The sequence below is a fragment of the Cervus canadensis genome, chromosome 18 (assembly GCF_019320065.1).
Source record: "Cervus canadensis isolate Bull #8, Minnesota chromosome 18, ASM1932006v1, whole genome shotgun sequence".
NCBI lineage: Eukaryota > Metazoa > Chordata > Mammalia > Artiodactyla > Cervidae > Cervus > Cervus canadensis.
The window spans coordinates 24,936,384-24,957,361 of NC_057403.1; the positions used below are offsets into that span (position 1 = coordinate 24,936,384).

Sequence of the window (20,978 nt, forward strand, 5' to 3'; positions counted from 1 at the left end):
ACCTGACTGAAATAGGGGAAGTCTGCTGAGAGGTTGTGGGGGAAAGTCTTCTTGCTCCAAAGGGAGCTGACAGGGAAAGATGGCTTCTCTTGCTCACCAGATGTTGCAGGGTCCAAATATGACACCACTTGCAGCTGTCGCCCTCTCCCAACAAGTCTGAGAACAAGGCCAATGCTGAGTGTGGAAGAGAGGGGGCAGGAAGAGCCACTGGGCCCTTGACAATGTTGTCAAGGTGCTGGATTAACCTCCCTGAGAACTGCTCTGCCTCTGAACCTTCTTTTCTGGGAGATAACAAATTCCTACAACGTTTGGTTACTTGCAGCCAAAAGTATTCCATGGACACGAGCCCTGGACTTTGGAGGAGTCACTGAGCCTCCATTAATCAAGCTGATACTGTGATTCCTCACTTGTTTCCTATGCCTGAACTTGCAACTTGAGAGGATAATAAACTGGAATCCCTCCCCCAAAATCCAAAAGAAGAGTTAACTGACTTCTCTGGGGTCACCCTGCCAGTTCAAAGCCAGGGCTGTCTCTGCAAAGACCAACTCTAAGCTCCTGGCTTTCACATATACAGGCAGCAGAGGTGCGTTGGACTTTCTGAAATTTCATCTTTCCTCACCTGCCAGGAAAACATATTATCCCCACTTCTCCAGGCCCTGAACTCTAATGCCTCCAGGAAAAAAAGACAGGTGAATGGATAAAGAAGATGTGGTGTATATGTATGTGTGTGTGAAAGAAACCAAAATTGGGTTGTTTGTAGTGATGCAAGTGATTTAGAGTCTGTCATACAGAGTGAAGTGAGAAAGAGAAAGACAATACGATAGATTAACGCACATACATGGAATCTAGACAAAGAATATTGATGCACCTGTTTACAGGGAAGGAATGGAGACACAGATGTAGAGAATGGATTTGTGGACATGGGGGTGGTGGGAGAAGAGGGTAGGACGAATTGAGAGAACAGTACTGAGATATGTACATTACTGTGCGCAAAACAGCTAGCTAGTGGGAAGCTGCCTTATAGCACAGGGCGCTCAGCCTGGTGCTCTGCGATGACCTAGAGGTGGGGTTGGGGGTGGGGTGTGAGGGACGCTCAAAAGGGAGGAGATAAAATGTACACATATGGCTGATGCAAGCTGTAGAACAGCAGAAACTAACACAACATCATAAAGCAGTTATACTCTATTTAAAAAACAAAAAAGCATAGGGAGTCTTCACCTTACTGGCTGACTTAGCAGCCAGCCAACCTCCTGGTAAAATGTGACTCCAGTATTGCTGGAAGCTCAAGTGTTGATGGGTTTATTCCATTTTCTCAACATGCCCGAATCAAATCCTGAGTGCTAACGGACAATGGTCGGCAGTTGCTAGGTTTGTAAGAGGGAGGTCCGAGTGGCAGACACTGCAGGCACTTCCCTCAGTGTCTATTCTCTGCTTCCACCTGGTAAGCAAGTAAGTAAAGTCGCTCAGTCGTGTCCGACTCTACGCGACCACGTGGACTGTAGCCCACCAGGCTCCTCTGTCCATGGGATTTTCCAGGCAAGAGCACTGGAGTGGACTGCCATTTCCTTCTCCACCATGGTAGCAGAATCCAAATTGTACTGGTGGCAGCAATGTGATGGGTTAACAAACTACATTTACCAGACTCCCTTGCAGTTCCGGCCAATGAAATAAAAGCACCACATGTGACTCCCAGACAGTTTCTGCCAGCATGGTGTGGGATCTTAGTTCCCCAATCAGGGATTGAACCTAGGCCCTGGCAGTGAAAGAACAGAGTCCTAACCTCTGGATTACTGGGGAATTCCTCGATGGACTATCTTTAGCTGAACAAATGTTTCCAGCTTCATCTCTCAGCTAACTGTCCTCTATCAAGAAAACCTGTACTTTGTTCACCCATGTAATTCTTTCACTAAAGAGCCTTCTTCCCATCCCAATGCAAACTGACTGGCCTACACTGACCATTCTTTAGATGCTGAATATGTCCCATTTGGGGCCATCTGTATCGCTGCCAAATCCTGGTCAAGCTGATGAAACTAGGACATTCCAGCATCTCACCATGCACAGCTCTGGGCAAAACTCCCCAGATGCAGGCCTGGGCTGCCAGGATCTTTGCTTTGAACTTCCTACTCTGCCACGTAGGAAAGTACCAAGACAGATGTGGAGTCCTGAGGGCAGGGCTCCAGCGTGCTCTGTCAGTCTCCGACACTGATGGGTGGGGCTGGGGATGGGAGCATTATAGGATGGCTGGGTAAAGGGTGGCCACACGAGGCAGCCACTGTTGGCTGCCACTCCAGGAGGCACCACCTTCTGAGTCCCTGCTGGTGCAGTCCGGATGCTGCTGTGGCAGCCAACCCTCGACCACATGACTTGAGCAAATTCTGAGGGTTTGAGCTTCCCTGGTGGCTCAAACGGTAAAAAAAATCTGTCTGCAATGTGGGAAACTTGGGTTCAGTTCCTGGGTTGGGAAGATCCTCTGGAGGAGGACGTGTCAACTCACTCTAGTATTCTTGCCTGGACAATCCCCATGGCCAGAGGAGCCTGGTGTGGCTACAGTCCATAGGGTCACAAAGAGTTGGACACGACTGAATGACTAAGCACACAAGACAATCCTGGGGGTCCCATGTGACCTCTCCAGGGCTTAGTTCAGGGGTGGGCAAGTGACTGAGTTCCTTCATCCTTAGAGAACAGCTCTTCCCTCTTCTCCTGTGGGGCACCGGTTCTGCCTGGGGCCACAGCAGTCCTTGTGGGTCATGAGTGGAGTCAGGTCCCTGAGGAAGAACCTACATAACTGACCAGCTCAAGAGCCACCTGCCTCTGGAATTATTATGTGATGATGATAAATCCCCTTAATGCTCATGCCTTCTTGAGTTAAGTTTTCTGTCTAAAGTCAAATGTTTCGACTTCCCTGGTGGTCCAGTGGATAACAATCTGCCTGCCAATGCAGGGGACACAGTTTCTATCCCTGGTCCGGGAACTAAGATCCCATATGCCGTGGGGCAACTAAGCTCGTGGCTTGCAATGACTTAGCCCACATACAGCAACAAAGAACCTGTGCAGCATAATGAAGACCCAGAGTAGCAATCCGCCCCCCCTCAACGCAAAATGTCAAATGCTTCCTAACTAAAGGACCACTCTATGGAACCAGCAGAGGAAAACAAAGGGGAAAAAAAAAGCCAGACAGGTAGTCTGATAAGCAAACATCTGGGGTCCAGGCCAGCCCTGCAGGGTGCTGAGCTGGGCACACAATTCTGTCCTAGCTCTGGGCTGAGTCTGGACGTTTGCTCATCTTGCACACGAGAGTGGCAAACTCCTGAGGATGAGGATGGCATCTGCAGTTGCTGGCATAGCCGTGCTTGTGGCAGTGACATTCAGGACCCTCATGGAGCATGTCCTGTGTGGTGGGCTGAGTTCTGAGTGCTCGCGAGAGCTTCCCTCCTTGAATGTTCTCAATGCTGCTCAGGGGCAGACTTTGCAACGGCTTCTCTCATTGCAGAGCACGGGCTCTAGAATGTGCAGGCTTCCATAGTTGTGACATGTGAGCTTGGTGGTTGCGGCTCCCGGGCTCTAAGCCACAGGCTCAGTAGCTGTGGCACACAGGCCTAGGTGCTCTGCTGCTGTGGGATCCTCTTGGACCAGGGATGGAACCCACGTCTCCTGCACTGACAGGTGCATTCTTTATCACTGAGCCACCAGGGAAGTCTTACAGAGTTTTTTTTTCACAGCTAATTTTTTTCTTTTTTGGGCTGTGCTATTTTCTCCAGTGGTCATGTATGGATGTGAGAGTTGGACTGTGAAGAAAGCTGAGCGCCGAAAAATTGATGCTTTTGAACTGTGGTGTTGGAGAAGACTCTTGAGAGTCCCTTGCACTGCAAGGAGATCCAACCAGTCCATCCTAAAGGAGATCAGTCCTGGATGTTCACTGGAAGGACTGATGCTGAAGTTGAAACTCCAGTACTTTGGCCACCTCATGCAAAGAGTTGACTCATTGGAAAAGACCCTGATGCTGGGAGGGATTGGGGGCAGGAGGAGAAGGGGACGACAGAGGATGAGATGGCTGGATGCCATCACCGACTCGATGGGCAGGAGTTTGAGTAAACTCCGGGAGTTGGTGATGGACAGGGAGGCCTGGCATGCTGAGATTCATGGGGTCGCAGAGAGTCGGACACGACTGAGCGACTGAACTGAACTGAACTGATGCAGCATGCAGGATCCTAGTTCCCAGAGTAGGGATTGAACCTGTGCCCCCTTCAGTGGAATCGTGGAGCCCTGACACTGGACTGCCAGGGAAGTCCCCGAGGCAGACGTTTTACATGTGAGCAAACCTAGGGGCAGAGAGGTGAAGGCCCTGGCCCACACCACATGGCTGATAAAGTACAGGCCCTCTTGTCCTCTTGTCTCCCCGTAAATCTAAGACGGGCTACGGGACAAGTTCAGTCTATGAGGGTCTCTGAGTTCCTGAAAACCTGATGAATCTGGCAGGTCAAGGCCCGCAGGAGAAGACAGCAGCAGACAGAGGAGTCCGGAAGGGGGAAATGTCTGTGGCTGGGCTGGAATGCCTGGCTTGGGTCCCACAGGCTCCAGGATGTCAACTGTGCGACAGGAAACAGGGAAAGGAACTGAGGCCAAAGGCCACTGGGGCAGCCCAACCTGCTCCAGGGCCTCCTAAGGCTGGCTGGTGACCAGCCACGAGAAACACTTGGGGGGTTCAGGGGCTGAGGCATGGGAGGAATGTTTGGCAGGACTTGGAACCTGGCTGGCTGTCAGAGATGAAAAATACTGAGACCAGTGCCACAGAGAGCAGCATCAGGGAGCCCTGGGGAGAGAGGGGTGGGCTGGGAGGAGCTGGAATCTGAGGGGAAAGTGAGAGTTTTCCACTTGCCAATGCCAGAGAGCCTGAAACACAGAATCACAGCCACCAAGTGTCACTGCGGGGGAGGGGACTCCTGCAGGGACCATTCTTGTGGACAGGCAGGAGGAGAGCTCTTGGTCAGAGTTGGTCCCTCAGAATCACACAGGCCCAGGTTCCTGGAAAAGTGATCCTGCCCAAGTGGATCCACTTTGTTGAGCCTCAGTTTTCCCTCTCCCTCTGTAAAATGGGACATGCTACCCACCTCATGGAACTGATAGAAACAACTCACTGAGATCATGTATATAGCTCAATGGGACAGTCCAGAGAACACAGAAATAGACCCTCACAAATGTGCCCAGTTGATTTCCCCTTCCAATGAGCTTTTGCTTTAAGGAGCAAAGCAGGACAGTGGAGGAGAAGGAGCCTTTTCAATAAATGCTGCTGGACACTGGCAGGCAAAAAAAGGAATCTCAACCTAAACTTTTCACCCTATGAAAAAACTAGCTTTAAAAGATTAACTCAAAGTCAACCATGGACTTAAATGCAAAATATAAAACAATAAAAATTTCTTAGGAGGGGAATTCCCTGGTGGGTCAGTGGTGAAGATTACTGCAAGTAGTGCAGCTAAAAAAAAAAAAAGGAAAAACTTCTAGGGAAAAAAAGTCTTCAGGACTCAGGACTAGGAGAGTTCTAAGATTTAACACCAAAAGCAGGATCCATAAAGGGAAAACAATTGTAATTTGCATCTCACCAAAATTAAAAACTTTTGTTTTGTGAAAGACTCTGTTAACAAGATGAAAAGACAAACTAATGACTGGTGGGAGGAAGTATTTGCAAACCGCAGAGCTGACAAAGGACTTATGTCTAGTATATACAAACACTGAAACACAAAAGATGTTCAACATCATTAGCCATTGGAGAAATGCAAATTAAAACCACAATGAGCTATCATCACACACCTATGAGAATAGCTAAAGTGAAAAGTGGCGATGACACCAGATAGTGATGAGGACAGGGAGAAACCGGATGACTCACAGCTTGCTAGTGGGAACATACAATGGTACAACCACTCTGGAAAATAGTTTGGCAGTTCTTTTTAAAACTAAAAACGGACATACCACACATTATGCAATTGTATTCTTTTCTTTTCTTTCCTAAACACTTTTCTACACACAATACAGAATGGTCAGCACACCCTTTCACTGAAATAATAATGCTCTCAACTTGTTGAGTAAGGAGCACTTGGAGAAACATCTCCCCACACTCCCCCAGGTTTACTGAGGTGTAAGTGACAAATAAAATCATAATATACTTAAAGGTGTACAATGTAATGATTTAATATATGTATACACTGTAAAATGATTACCACAATCACCACATCTAACATCTCAAATAGTTATCTTTTTTTGGGGTGAGAATGTTTAAGATCTACCCACTTAGCAGATCTTAACTGTACAGTACAGAATTAACTACAGCCATCATGCGACACGTGAAATCCTCAGAACTTATTCATCTTATAACTCAAAGTTTGTGCCCTTTGACCAACATTGTCCCATTGCCCCCACCCCCAAGTAACTACCATTCTATCTACTCCGTTTCTTTGAGTTTGACTTTTTTTCATTCCACTTGTGATACTGCACAGTATTTGTCTTTCTGATTTATTTCACTGAACATAATGCCTTTAAGGTTCATCCACGTTATTGCAAATGGCAGGATTTCCTCTTTTTATGGTTGAATAATATTCCATTGTGTATACTACACCACATTTCCTTTATCCATTCATCTGTCAACAGACATTTAGGTTGTTTCTATATTTTGGCAAGCAACTGCATTCTTGGGCATTTATTGCAGAGAAGTGAAAACTTATTTTCACGCATGTTCAGAGCATGAATATTTGCACAGCCCAAACCCAGAAAGTACCTGAATATTCATCAATGGTACCACACCACCAAATACAACTTGGCAATAATAAGGATTTGACTACAGATATAGGCAAAAATGTGGATGACTCTCAACTGAGAGAAAAACAATCTCAAAAGGGCACATACTGTGTGATTCCTTTTATATAGCATTCATGAAGTAAGAGACCCAGAAAAGATTACTGGTTGCCAGACGGATGGCGGAGGGGATGAGTGTGGCTATAAAGGGGTAGCCAGAAGGAGTTTCATGGTGATGGCACAATTGAGTCTTAACTGTGGACAAAACTCCACACAGCTACACACACACAGGTAATTGGTGTATTCTGAATAAGCACTGTTGATTGTACCAATGTCAACTGATTTGATATTGTATCAGTTATGCAAGATGTTAACATTTGGAGAGGCTGGGTGAAGGATTCAAGGAGGGCTCTATACGTTTCTTTTAAACTTCTTGTGAATCTAAAATTATTCAAATAGTTTAAAAGCAATAAGATAGGAGGGGGGACAACCAGGACTTTGGGGGAAAAAAAAAAGCTCCTTGGAATTACCAATAGCATCATCCCCACCACCTCTATTCTAGGCTGATGGCTCCATGCCAACTGCCACTTCTAGCCTCAGCCACTGTTGCCACCCAGGTGCTCCCACACCTCAGACTCCTCTCCATTCCTCCTACATTCCACACCGTTCTGCTTACTGATGTCTGTGGCCTCTGCTCTGTCTGGAATGACTTTCTCCCTCTTCTCTGCGGCAAACTCCTATTCATCTCTCAAAGTCCTGTTCAGATACCACCTGCTCTGGGCAGCCAGCCTAGACCTGGGCTCCCTCCTTCAAGGCCTGAGTCTATCAGAGCTCTTGGCAGAGTGTGCATCCCTTCCGAGACCTTCTCTCACCATAGCAGGTGCTGGTAACAGGAACCCCTGGGGTAAGTATCTCAAATATTTCTCCTGACACCCGCAACACAGAGGGCTCTTGGGACCCACTGCAGTTGAGAGCTGAATGGTGGCTACCAGAAGATGAAAGAGTATGTTTCCCCCAATTTTACAACAGAGGCTTAGAATCAAGCAGTGGTTTAGTGTGGTAGCTCTCGAAGTGTGTTCCCTGGGCTGGCAGCCTTGGAATCGCATGTCCTACCCTAGTCCTACCAAGCTGGAAACTCAAGGGTGAGGCCCAGTCATCGGTATTTTAACAAGTCCTCCCTCTGGGTGACTCTGAGGCATGCTATTTAAACTAACTCACTTACTCCATCCTTTCATCAAATATATACCAAGATTCTACCAGCCCCTGAGCCGTGTGATGGTGCTCCTAAGAAGAAAAGTGTTATACATTGGAGAGCAGCAAGCCTGTTCATGCACACATGCATGAATATGCATGCACACACACTTCCCTGGGCTAACAGGATGGAGAGGACTCAAGGCCGTCGTCAGGAAAAGACAGACGGGAGTGAAGGGCACGGGGGCGGCATGTCACTGTGGGGGAGGTGGGGGTGCAGGGAAGGCTTCCTGGAGGAGCGTCAGCACTCACGCTGGAAGAGTGGGGTCTGAGGAGCCTGTGGGGGTGAAGATCGTGAAGAACTTCCGGGTGGAGGGGAGAACGCAGGGAGGAATCTGAAAAGCACACAGCCTGCCTAGCGATCAGAAGTGGCTGGGGTCTACGGCCATACCACCCTGAACTCGCCCCACCTTGTCTGATGTCGGAAGCTAAGCAGGGATGGGGCTGGCTAGTACTTGGATGGGAGAAGGGGTTGGGGGGGCTGATGTGCAGGGCACTGCACGAGGCTGGAGAGGCAGGGGAGGAGCCCCGTGGCCACACTGCAGCGTGCAGACCGTGTCGCGAGAGATCTGGGACACGTGGGGGTGGGGTGTGGAGCAGGGGACAGACGTGGCCAGACAAAGACCCCCTGGCTACTGAATGGGGGGTGGACTAGAGGAGGTGGCACGCAGGCTGGGGGCTCCGGGAGGTGGCCAGGGCAGCGCACTGGGGAAAGGAGGAGGGGGCGGGGGCAGAGATGCTCAAGAGGTTGAAGGGATGGGCCGCAGCAGAGGGAAGGGGGAGGGGAGGCATCCAGGATGAGGTGCACGGCTCTGGCCCGAGGACAGGGGAGTGGTGTGGCCACCCCTCAGACAGGCACCCCACGGGAGAAGGAAGGTTCCAGGGCACTGGAGTGGAAGGCCGCTGGAGAGTAACCTAGAGAAACTGGGTTTATTCCAAGGGCACAGGGAGCCAGGCAGGAGTTGGGAAGATCCCCTTGGCAGCCAGACTGGGGAAGGGGACAGGACTGAAGCCTGACTGGCCCTGAAAACTGGGTAATGTTGGGGGCCTGGTGTGGGGGGAGCATGGGCTGGAGGCAGATAACAGCTGTGTTGCAAGGGGCGTGCTCAGACAAGTGATTCAGGCATTGAGAAAAATGGCAACTTAAATGCTGCTGCCATGACTGGCAGGGCGCGTCCTGGCCAGGCTGGCTTGGCCCCACATCCTAACACACACAGCCCTCCATCCCAGCAGGCCTCTGAGGACCCTGGGGAATCCAGGAGCCCCATAAAATGGCAAATAAACCTGTATGTCAGGTAAGTGCATCTCCCGAGGAAGAAGGATGCTGGCTTTCATCAGATTCCTTAACGGGAAAGAGAGAAGAGAGTCTGACCTTTCTGGGGATGGCTTGTATCTCGCGTAGGTGGCTGAGCCGGGGGTGGAGAAGCTCCCAGAAGGCTGTCGGTAGGGAGGGACTTTGTCGACCCCTGCTGGTGACGCTGTGTAAGGGGTTTCAGGGAAGCTGACGGGCCTGGAACAGAGACAGGAAAGAGGAAGCGGGTGGGTGTGAGCAAGGAGAGCCCGGCCCAGTCCTGCGGCCCAGCCACACCCGTGGGCTTCACCTGCTCTCCTCTGAGGGGATGGAGGCAGGGCTGCTGAGCCAAGGGCTGGGGAGGCCAGGACACCCCTTCCCTCCTTCCCACCACAACTGAGCCCACCCCTCAGCATCTGCAGCCTGACAGAGGCTGGACGGGCCATCCATGCCTGGGACAAGACTCTCCTCTGCAAGTTGTATTCTCTCATTTCTTAGAAATTTTTATTTTTTTTAATATATAATATATTCAAAAGCACTTATCTGTAAGGTACATGCCATCATAATAAAAGAAACTGCCTGAAGTTACCACCCGACCGGAGAGCTAGAACGGGGGCCATGAGTACCCATGGGTGGGCTCCTCCGCGCCCCACTTCCCTGTCTCCCCCAGAAGTAATCACTCTCCTAAATTTTGTGCTTATCAGTCCCTTGACCTTTAAAACAAATATATGGTTTTAATCACACATGGTGGGGTGGGTTTCCAACCGCAGGCGCTGAGCGCCCCAGCTGTGTCCACTCTCCAGAGGCTCATAAGGCAAGTTTAAGGCAAGGAGGGAGGGAGGGGCACGAGAATGAGAAGGTAAGGGAGAGGAGGAGATTGGACAACAGGGGGAGGAGAGAGAAAAAGGCAGAAGGCGGCAGAGGACAGGAGGGAGGTGGGGGCTGGGCTGGCACCCCTGGATGGGGTTGGGGGTGGGGGTGTCCTTACCTCTTGCTGTGCAGGGGCTGGGACTCCCGGAAGGGGACCATGGGGGTCTGCTTCGGGGGCCGGCTCAGGGACTGGGCGTGTCCGGGGGTGGCGGGGGCAGCCCACTTGGAGGCCGGGAGAGAGTTGTGGGATGCGGGCCCACTCCACTGCCAGGGAGCATTGCTGCGGTAGGGGGGCCTGCCCCCTGGGGCCAGGCCCTCCGGCTCGGTCTTGGGCTCCGAGGTATTCATATCATATGTTTCTGGCCACCCCCTGGGAAGGAAAACATCGTTACTCAGAAAAGGCCCTGGCCCACCAGCGCGCAGCGCTGCAGCTTTGCAGCCCAGATCTGAACAGTCTTCTATTTTAAAGGCCGAGTGGGGACCCTTCAAACTGGTCTGAAATGGAGCAGCTCTGTGTCCTCAACCCAGACAGGGTCCAGCACAGTGGCCCCGACTGCTGGGCACACTCTAGTCCATCTCCCCGTCCCCTCCTCTTCCTCTCTCCCTGTCTCTCCCTTCACCTGACCCAGGCCTCCAGCTGACCAGTGTCCTCCTCAGGCTGGCTCGGCCCCCCCGCCCTCCCTTGGCAGTACTCAGGGCCAGAAAGGCGGATGCCCTCGGCATCAAAGGACAGTATCTGCCTTGTTCCAAAGAAGCTCAAAGGCAGCTGGAAGAGGAGCAGGTGACCTACTTTGCAGGGTGGTTAGGAAAAAAAAAAAAAAAAAAGCCACGAAAAATCCAGAACCTTGAAATAGATGCAGAACGGCCTGTGACTCCCCCTAGACCAGGCTGGCACACACGCTGCAATGTTCCTGGCTCAGGGCGGGGGGCTCTGCAGGCTGGGCTGGAGTCCTCCACCTCCGCTGCAGTGCAGCGTGGGAGGGGGCTCTGAGCCCGAGCAGGGGGCCGTGCTCGCAAAACCCACCTCCTAGCAGCTGTGGGAGCCGAGCTGGTAGGAGCCCTGGGCCTGGAAGCTGTCAGGCCCACACTAAGCCAACCCTCTGGGGTTCTCCTGAGCCCCCTGGAGCCCGGGGCACTTTCAGGGTCACCCGGCAAAAGATCTGGTGGTCGTGGTGGCTGTGGACCCAGGTCATGTCTGCTAAGGAGGCATCAGAAAGTGACCCAGGAATGGGGCACCTGGGCCAGACACACAGTGCCCTCGGCAGCACTGGAGTTGGAGCTGATATTCAGAAGCGCCTTCCAGCAGCTTCTCTGGATCAGTAGGTGCCCACGCCTCACCAGGTGCCAGGTGAGGAATGACAGCATACCAACACCTAACAGGACCTGCAGATCTGCCAGGCCCAGGTGGAGGTGGTACCACCGTGGACCCAGGCAGTGCATACCCGCTGCTCCTGCCTGCCTAGCTTCTACACCCCCTTCTCCTGAGAACAGGTCTGTGTGCTCTGGGTGGGGTGGATCCCACTTCCTGGCTCCAGGTATGAGCATGTGACCCAGGCCAGCCAATCAGAAGCGCTTCTTTGAGCTGACAGGCACAGGATTGTCAGGTGCCCCAAGCTGAGCCAATCAAAGACAGTGAACATCAACTCTGGAACTGCTGCGAGGTGGGGGGTGGGCAAGGGTGGGGGGTAGGTGGTAAGAAAAGGATCTATTTCACTGAGCTGCTGAGCTGGGGAGACCTAAGCTGGAGCTGCAATGAGGAAGAGGTGGCTTGAGAATGATAGCAACGCAGAAAATGGACAGGTGAGAGAGATTCTTGATGAAGATGTCCAAGACCCTGCATAAAGCCACATTTCAATCTTGCCCTATCTCCCGGTCTTCTTAGGTGCATTAGCCAGTAAGTCTCTCTTTTGCTTCATCTCTGTTGCTGGTTATTATCAGTAGATACACTGAAGAGAAAAACAAATTGATGCACAGAGAAGTTAAGTAATCTATCCAAGGCCACACAGCCAGTAAGAGGTAGAAACTGAATTGATTGATTTATCCTTTTTTTTTTTTTTTCTTTCTTTTTTTGGCTGTGCCATGTGGCCTGTAGAACTTTAGTTCCCAGACCAGGGATTGAACCCACGCCCTGGCAGTGAAAGCACTGGATTACCAGGGAATTCCCAGAAACTGGATTTAAAGATAGTAAGCTGACCCGAAAGCCCACAACTTTAACCACCATATACACTAGCTCACTGGGACAGTGGTTTGGGAGCCAGTGGGTAGATTCCGTGGGTCTGTGACTTCTGCCCCTGTTACTGACAGCTCCACCTTTGGCCAAGAGCCCCTGGGCATGACCTCAAAGACGGAAACAATCATTGGAGGGCAGCACAGAGTGACGGAGAGCCAGGGCTCCGCAGGCAGACAGCTGGTTCAGATCACAGCTCTGCTTATGGCCCACGTAGCCTTGGGTGAAGGAGTTTCCTTCTCAGAGCCTCAGTTTCCTCATCCACAAAATAGGAGTGGTGGCAAGCCTCAGCCGAAAGTCTGGCGCATGCCAAGTGCTTAACACATAGGAGCTGTTGCTGTGGTCGCCTTCTCCAGCTGATGCTGTGGACTCTGCCTGCCATTCCCACAGCTCAAAAGCTGAAGCCTTCTTTCCATTTTCTGAAGTCCAGCCACACCCACCTGGGGGCTCTGGAACAAATTCTTTCCCTGTGATCTGAGATCCATCAGCATCTAGATTACCCCGAGTGCTCAGTAAAGGAAAGCAGATGCCTGGGCCCATCTTAGCTCCTCTGGATCACAGTCCTCTTTGAGGCGGGGCCCAGGAAGCTGCATTTTACCAAGTTGCCAGGGATGATGCTGACACGAGAAAGTTTAAGAAGCTCCTTTCACGGATCCAGTTTTGGGATGGTTTTTAAAAATTAAAGTGTTAAAAAAAATTAAAATTAAAATTAAAGTGTTATTAGACGACATCTCTGTCCACCAGTTACACTCACCAGAAGCACCCACAGCTGCCAGGGTTTTACATATCCTTGACTCACTGCATCTTCTGTAAACAATCAATTACTACTCCATCACACGGATGACCTGGGATTTACTTAGCCAGTCTCCTATGGTTGGACATTTAGGTTTTTTCTAGTCTTTTGCTCGACTAAAGATTCCCTCTCCAACCTCTCAGCCATGTGCGGAAGACGCCTGGTGATGGATGCCCAGGTTTGCAGGCCACTTTTCCTATCTGCCTCCTTCTCTTTGATTCCCAACAGCCTAGTTTCTAGAGGCCATGGGGACTCCTTTCTCTTTCTCCAACTCACTCAGTTGTGGGGTTTTCAATTCCCCTTCTCAGGGAGGAGCACCCCCTCCCCCTTCAGATGTCTTGAATCCAAATCAAGGGCCAAAGGCGTCCTGGATCAGCTTCCCCATCAGGCAGGACAGAGATGAGCCTGTACCAACATGCCAGGTCACCATGACACACGGCATCGGGGGCTCTGGGATGTCCCTCCAGGCTACCTGGCCCACCTGGCAGGGCTCACTTGAGAACCCCAGCCTCATGGTCTGGGGGTGTGAGTATGACCCGCTGTTTTCTATGCAGTGTCTGAAGAGCCTAGGGTCCAGACCCAGGCCCTACAGAGCTTGGCCGGTGGCAGGGAGAATGCCTGGGCTCATCCTGGCGTGCTGCCCCTCAGAGCTTATCGTGACACCCGGGCTAGGCGGCCAGGGTCATAGCAGAGGCTGTAGGAACCGCAGAGCTGGGGTATCAGCTCTGCAAACGAGGTCAGCCAGACCCCTCTGCGCTTGAAGAACCACACACACCACACAAGCCCCCACCCACACCTGCCCCGTTTTGGTGGCTGCCTTGTAAAGGGAGCCGGATGAGAGCTTTCCTCCTAAACAGGGGGGGAAGTGGAACCCGTCTGTCTGCTCACACCCTCCTCGGCCTCGTCTCCACAGAACTGGATAAGGGAGCCTGCAGATGCTGCCTTTCACTCGGCTGGTCCCTACCTGCAGGTCCAAGGACACTTGTGTGGCCTCTGGTGCTCCTGAGCTTTGCAGAGTCATACAACAGGCGGGCTGCTAGTGTGTGTGTGTGTGTGTGTGTGTGTGTGTGTGTGTGTGTGTGTGTGTGTGTGTGTGTGTGTGTGTGTGTGTGTGTGTGTGTGTGTGTGTGTGTGTGTGTGTGTGTGTGTGTGTGTGTGTGTGTGTGTGTGTGTGTGTGTGTGTGTGTGTGTGTGTGTGTGTGTGTGTGTGTGTGTGTGTGTGTGTAACGAGGCAGAAGGGAGCTCAGCGAAGGTGTGGCCCGGCCTTGGCCCCGTGCAGGGGTGGAGGAGGCCCCGGAAGAGGGCTGGGAGAAGGGGACGCCTGGGGCCTGACTGGAGTCCCAAGGCTAGGGGACTGGCACCTGGGTGGCTAAGCCCTGGATTGTGGCAGGGTTGAACCCTGCCCAGAACTGTCCCCACCAAGTTCAGAGCAAGCAAGACTCAAGAAGGTGGGAGGGTGCAGCCAGGACTCACATGCCGATAGCTCGAGACTGCTTTGAGAGGCAGCAGAATACACAGAGAGGGGAAACCTGGATTGAGTTTTGCTCTGCCACTTAGAGCAAACGAGCCACTCTGCCACTTAGCCACGCAACTCTGCACAAGGCAGTGACCCACTCTGGCTATCAATTTTCTGATCTGTAAACCAGGGATCACACCAGCCTTGGGAGGTCATGCATATAAGCTCTCAGTATCCCCTCATTGCGTGCCTTTCTCTTGGCTCGCCTGTTCTAGCCACATGACCCTCCTTCTGGTCCGTCAACAACCCAAGGGCCTCTTGTTCTCCCCTCCCCTCCCCATGGGGCCTGTATCTTGGTTCCTTCCCACCCTCAGGCCTGCCCTGATCCCCGAGTCCAACGTCAGGTCCGGCCCTTAATGTGCCTCACACCCAGGACCTCGCAGCTGGTGTTCTCTGAGTGCCTCCTACAGGCCAAGTCCTGTCCTGTGTGCTGTGGGCCTCCCCTCCTCCAACCTCACAGCCACCTCTGGGCAAAAGCTCCATTAACGTCCCTGTTTTATAAATGAGGAAACAGGCACTGAGTGGTGGGGACCTTCGCCCAGGGTCACAGTTAATAAGACGAGGAGCTTGGACTCAAACGTAGGCAACCTCCCTGCAGGTCTGCCTTCCCAATATGCCCAGTGATTACCTCTTGGACTATGTGAACCATCTCACTGGCTTACTTTCTTATTGGTTGTCTTCCCCAATCCATTCATCAGCCCAGGCCTGGACTGTCCTCCGTGCAGCTGTGCTTCCGGCACTTGAGATGTAGTGATTCTAGAACCATTGTTTCTAAGTCATTGCTGGAGGTTGCTAGGGTACCAATTCATTCTTCTCAGAATCACATCTATCCTGCCTTCCCTGTACAGATTATATCTGAGAGGAATCAAATGGTTGCTGAAGGAATGTTCTTTTTGGAAGAATTCCAGCCAATACATGAAGAAAGGATTTTCTTGGTGGACCGGTGGTTAAGAATCCGCCTGCCAAGGCAGGGGACATGGGTTCAATCCCTGGTCTGAGAAGATCCGACATGCTGAGGGGCAACTAAGCCCGTGAGCCCCAACTATTGACGCTGTACTCTAGAGCCCAGGAGCAGCAACTACTGAAGCTCGTGTGCCCTGGGGCCTGTGCTCCGCGACAAGGGAAGCCAGTGCGATGAGAAGCCTGTGCACTGCAACTAGAGAACAGCCCCCGCTCATGGCAACTAGGGAAACCTGGTGTGCAGCAACGAAGACGCAGCACATAGACAGATAAATACATTTTTTTAAAAATAAAGAAGGAAGGATAGAACTGAGGACATCACTTGAGTGTGACCTGTCATGACACAGGGGATCCAGACAAGGATCACAAATGGCTGCTGAGAGCTGAGGGGAAATGTATAGCATTTAGGGTCAGGCTGCCACCCTCGGAACCTTCTGACCACCCCTAATATCAGTCACACAGGGACAGCCAGATATGTGGCCTCCTGGTGGGTGCACACCTGGGAAGTGCTGTGACCAAGATAAGTTCAGGGACCTCACTGGCAGTTAAGACTTCGCTTTCCAAGCCAGGGAAGGTGGGTTCAATCCCTGGTTGAGGAACTAAGGTCCCACATGCCTCACAGCCAAGGAACCAAAACATAAACTGGAAATAATACTGTAACAAATCCAATGAAGTCTTTAAAATGGTCCACATCAAAAAAATCTCAAGAAAAAAAAAAAAACAAAAGGAAATTCAACCAGAATCCAATCAAGCTTTTATGCTGAACTCGTTTGTGGGAAATACACGTGCTAGAAGAACAGGTTAAAGGACACCAGGAGAATGCAAGCAGCTAAATCCAGGAAGCGGGAAACTCTGAAGAACAAGTGGCCCGGTTTCCTCCCAAAACAAACCGTAAGAAAAAAAATAAGATTTTTTAAAAAAAGATTCATCAACCAAATGCCACAGGAAGAGCCTGATGAACAGAGCAACTGCTTTTTAAAAATCTCTCTCTGGTACAAAAGAAGTTAAAGATGGACGGGGGAGTTGAGGCAGTCTGTTCAATTTTTTAAAGGTCCTGACTGAGTAGAGATATAATCGAAGGAGTGAGACTGCTTCAAATAATCTAAGGTGGAGAGATACGGGATTAAAAAGAAACAAAAACAAAATAAGAACTGGCCACACGTTGACAAATGTTTTAACAGGGGACTCAGCATGCTATTAATATGCTTGAAATATGGGACTTCCCCGGTGGTCCAGGGGTTAAGAATCTGCCTTTCCAAGGAAGGGGATGCAGGTTCGATTCCTGGTTGGGGAACTAAGATGCCATAAGCCAGGGAGCGACTAAGCCCACGCGCCACAACAAACATGCCCTGTGCAGCAACTAAGACCCGATGCTGTCAAATAAATAATACTAGAGAAAAATGTTTGAAATATCCCATTAAAACAAAACAAGAAACAAATCCTGCACTGGCTTCCCAGTGAACAAATCCGAAGCTCGGCGCTGTGTCCAGGAAGGGCCCCAGTCTGCCCCCACGCCCAGCCTTGCTCACCGGGCTCCACACCACGCTCCCTGAGCTGCAGGAACCCTCCCCCCTACAGATGCTGACACTTTGCAGACCCTGCCCTTGCCTGTCCGTGGTCTGGGTGCTGCTGACCTGGAAAACCACACGGCGGCCTCCACCAAGGAGCGTCCCCTGACCACCTGTTAGCCCCTTCTATGACCTTGCTCTTTCTCCTCAGAGCTCTTCACTGCCTGGTCCTGTGTTACATACCTATTTAACGACTGCCTGTCAGGATACAAACTCCAAGGGAATGGGTGCTTTTATCTTGTTCACTGCTAAATCCTACTCAACACTTCAAATGGAGTGTGTACACAGTACGGGCTCAATAAATATGTGCTGAACAAATGATGAAGCATATTGTACCTTCAGGCAAGGTCTTTTTTCCCACTATTTTTTGGCTATGCCTCAAGGTATGTGGGATCTCAGGTCCCCAAGTAGGGATCAAACCCAAGCCCCCTGCAGTGGAAGCGGTCATAAGCACTGGACCGCCAGGGAACTCCCTCAGGCAAGGACTTGAACGCTATGTGCGACTAAGGAGGGTGCCCACCTCATGGGGCCGGAAGGGACAGCACGCACATGCAGAGCTTAGACCATGACCGCCTGCAGGAGGGGTTCCACAGATGTTGACCTGGACCCTGACACCATTATCACCACCTGCTGAGGAAGGGTCCCAAGGGCCAGTGCCCAGGGAGCTGCCGACCTCTCCGGGGGGGGGTGGGGTGGGGGGAGACTTACCTCCGGGGTGTGCCGTCGTCGAAAGGAGGTATGATGACCACCTTGACGGTGACGGAGGTGCGTAGCAGGTCGATCATCTGGTCGTGGGTCAGTGTGACCACGGCCACCTTGCAGATCTCCACCAGCCGGCTGCCCTGCCGTAGGCCGGCCTGCCAGGCAAACCCATAATCCTCCACCTCGGCCACGGTGCCGTCATACTTCACGTGGAAGCCCAGCTGCCCCAGCCCGTTCCGCCGCAGGGTCATGTCCACTGTCTCCCAGCCGTTGGTCATCACCTGTGGGCCACACGCAGGGTCCAGTTTCACAAGCTGCTCAGGGGGAACGGAGGCAGCTCTTGGGGGGAGATTCTGCCCTTTTGAGGCCAAAGACCACCCCCCCCACCACCTTCCTAGTGATGTCAGGGTACAGGAGCCTGGGCTCCTGACTCGTGGAGAAACATGGACACCTCATACAGAGGCAGTGGTCATGAGTCGTGTTCTCCACATGCCCCCTCCCACCCTCTCTATGGTTGGTGGTCTCTGGAACTTGTTTTGGGCTTTCCAGGTGGCACTAGTGATAAAGAACCTGCCTGCCAATGTAAGAGACATGAGACTCGGGTTTGATCCCTAGGTTACGGAGATGCCCTGGAGAAGGAAATAGCACCCCACTACAGTATTCTTGCCTGGAGAATCCCATGGACAGAGGAGCCTGGAGGGCTACAGTCCACGGGGTCACAAAGAGTCAGACATGACTGAAGCAATTTAGCATGCATGCACAAGACTTGTTTTGGCCAATGAGTTGTGAATGGGACTGGCATACTCTGGGCTGGGGCATTTCATTGCTAATTCGAGACCCTCTTCAAGCCTTTTCCCTCTGCCACAGCCACTAGGATTATTCCAGAGAGCGCCTGTTTGGTCAGCTAGGGTCTGTGAGTTCCCGGACTCCAGCTCAACCTGAAATGGACACATGGCATGAGTGAGATAAACCTTTGTTGTCTGATGCCCTGATGGATACGGTGACTGTCACCAGAGTAAGCTGGAGAAGCCAGAGACCAGAGACCCTGTGAGTTTTTCTAGGCTGGGGGCTTGGCGCCGTATTCTTTACTCCAGGACCTTATTCTGTAAGGCAAAAACCCCTTTCGAACCTCCGCCTCAGACTGTCCCCCATCCTGAAGCCAAGCAGACCACACAGGGAGGGCCTTCTCTCTGATTTATTCCCTGCTTCTTGTGGGAGACTTCCGCCATGCTAACGTATGACCATAGATAGGATAAGCCACTGAACAGAACACCTAGAGCTTCAGCATATCCTGAGGGATTCCCTCCTCTTCTTGGAATAAAAAGATTAGCTTAATAAGCCGGAGCTGTTAACCAAGTTACATCAAGATCTGCCTGCCTAAAAACTGCCTTAAGGAAAGCATCTGTGTAATGGTTGACATCTCCTGTGAGAAGTCATTCCCTGGGTAGAAACGATGCTATCTGATGTACTCGTTAGAGCTCACAGTAAGAATCTTATGTCACAAGCCACGCTGTGCAGTCATACATTTACACATGTATCCACATACACAAAAATATTCTTTGCAATTCACACAGACGTTCCCGAGTGTGGGCAGCAAGAAACGAGTGTGGATGGTGAAGGACTTACCTGAAGATGTAAACACATCTGTTCCTGGCTAGTCTGGGTAGTGAGAATTTGGGAGGTGAGGAAACATGTGAAACTGGGACAAGGCTCCATGAGACCAAGCGCCTCCTCAGTGCGTCATTCTTTTCTACCCTATCTTTGAAAACTGCCTGCTGAGATCCAGTAATTGATTTCATGGCCCAACATGTTTACAAGTCAATAAGGAATTACTATTCGTTTTTTTTATATATAATAGGCAAAACAGTTATTTTCAGAGGCTGTATTTTCTAGAGATAAATATTTACACATTTACTGATGAAATGACAGGATGTCTAGGATTTGTTTCAAAATTATCAGCGGAAGGGAAGAGAGAGAGGGAAAGGGAGAAACCAGATGGGCCCCAGGCTGATAACTACGGAAGCTGGTGATAAGACTAGGGGTTCACAATGTGAGTTTCTCTACTTTTGTGTCTGTTGGAAATTTTCCATGATTAAAAAGTTAAAACAAATTTGTCTGAAAGGAAAGCCTACAGTTTAGTGCCTCAAAAGAGAAACTCATGACTGGCTTCATCCCAGACCATGGCCTCCACTTTGGGAGTCAAAACGCTTCTTCCCTTTGAAGTCATCACCCCTGTGTCCCGTGAACTGAGTTAATAATAGTATCTCCCTCACTGGGTTTTGGGAAGAAGAAATGCAAGGCTGCAAGGAGTCAGACGGCTGGCCCCCTGTGAGTGGCCACTCCTGCTGTCACTACAGACAGCACGCATGCGTGCACGCAGTCCACGGTCACTGAGTGTGTGCTGCACGTCAGACACTGGCCCAGGCGCTGAGGACACAGCAGACATGTAAAAACACACCTCAGACGGTGGTAGGCGCTGCTGTGGAAGTTAAAGCAGGGACAGTGGGCAGGATAAGCTCAAGGCCAGGGTGTGGAGGGGGTTTTTACAATTCTGGATAATAAGGCCTCACTGATAGGTGACCTTTGAATAAACACATGTAGAAGGGGAGGGAGCCATGTGGGGATGAAGAACATGTTCCGCTGAGAGGGCACAGGCAGTGCAAAGGCCCTGAGGCTGACTGCCCGACGAGCCCACTCTGGACATAGAAGTCTGTGTTCTTGGAGCAGAGAGAGTAACAAGGAGACAAGAGTGACAGCCAGCCAGGCCATGTGGGGCCTCACGGGCCACCATAAGGAACTGGGCTTTTACCTAGGATGAGCTGAGGTGTTTGAGCAGAGCAGGGACATGATCAGATCCCTCTGACAACCTTCCCGAGAACAGACCCCAGGGGAGCAAGCAAGGAGGCAAAGGAGACCAGCGAGGAGGCTACTGGACAGACCAGGAGGGGCAGGGATAGCAGAGTCTGCCTCCGGGGGGTGGAGCCGACAGACTGGACGTCGGTATGAGAGACAGAGGA

At 51.3% G+C, this 20,978-nt stretch overlaps 1 protein-coding gene across 7 annotated transcripts in view; it reads right to left on the minus strand.

Annotated features, from left to right (window-relative positions):
- The window catches only part of SIPA1L3 (signal induced proliferation associated 1 like 3), a 254,722-nt gene that overhangs the window by 54,376 nt on the left and 179,368 nt on the right, over positions 1-20,978 (minus strand). For all 7 annotated transcript variants that reach the window (XM_043437890.1, XM_043437892.1, XM_043437895.1 and 4 more), the window contains 3 exons: positions 17,968-18,242; positions 10,314-10,565; positions 9,407-9,544 (listed from right to left, as the gene is read on the minus strand). In XM_043437890.1, coding sequence (XP_043293825.1) covers positions 9,407-9,544; positions 10,314-10,565; positions 17,968-18,242 — 665 coding nt within the window. The remainder of the gene's footprint in view (positions 1-9,406; positions 9,545-10,313; positions 10,566-17,967; positions 18,243-20,978) is intronic.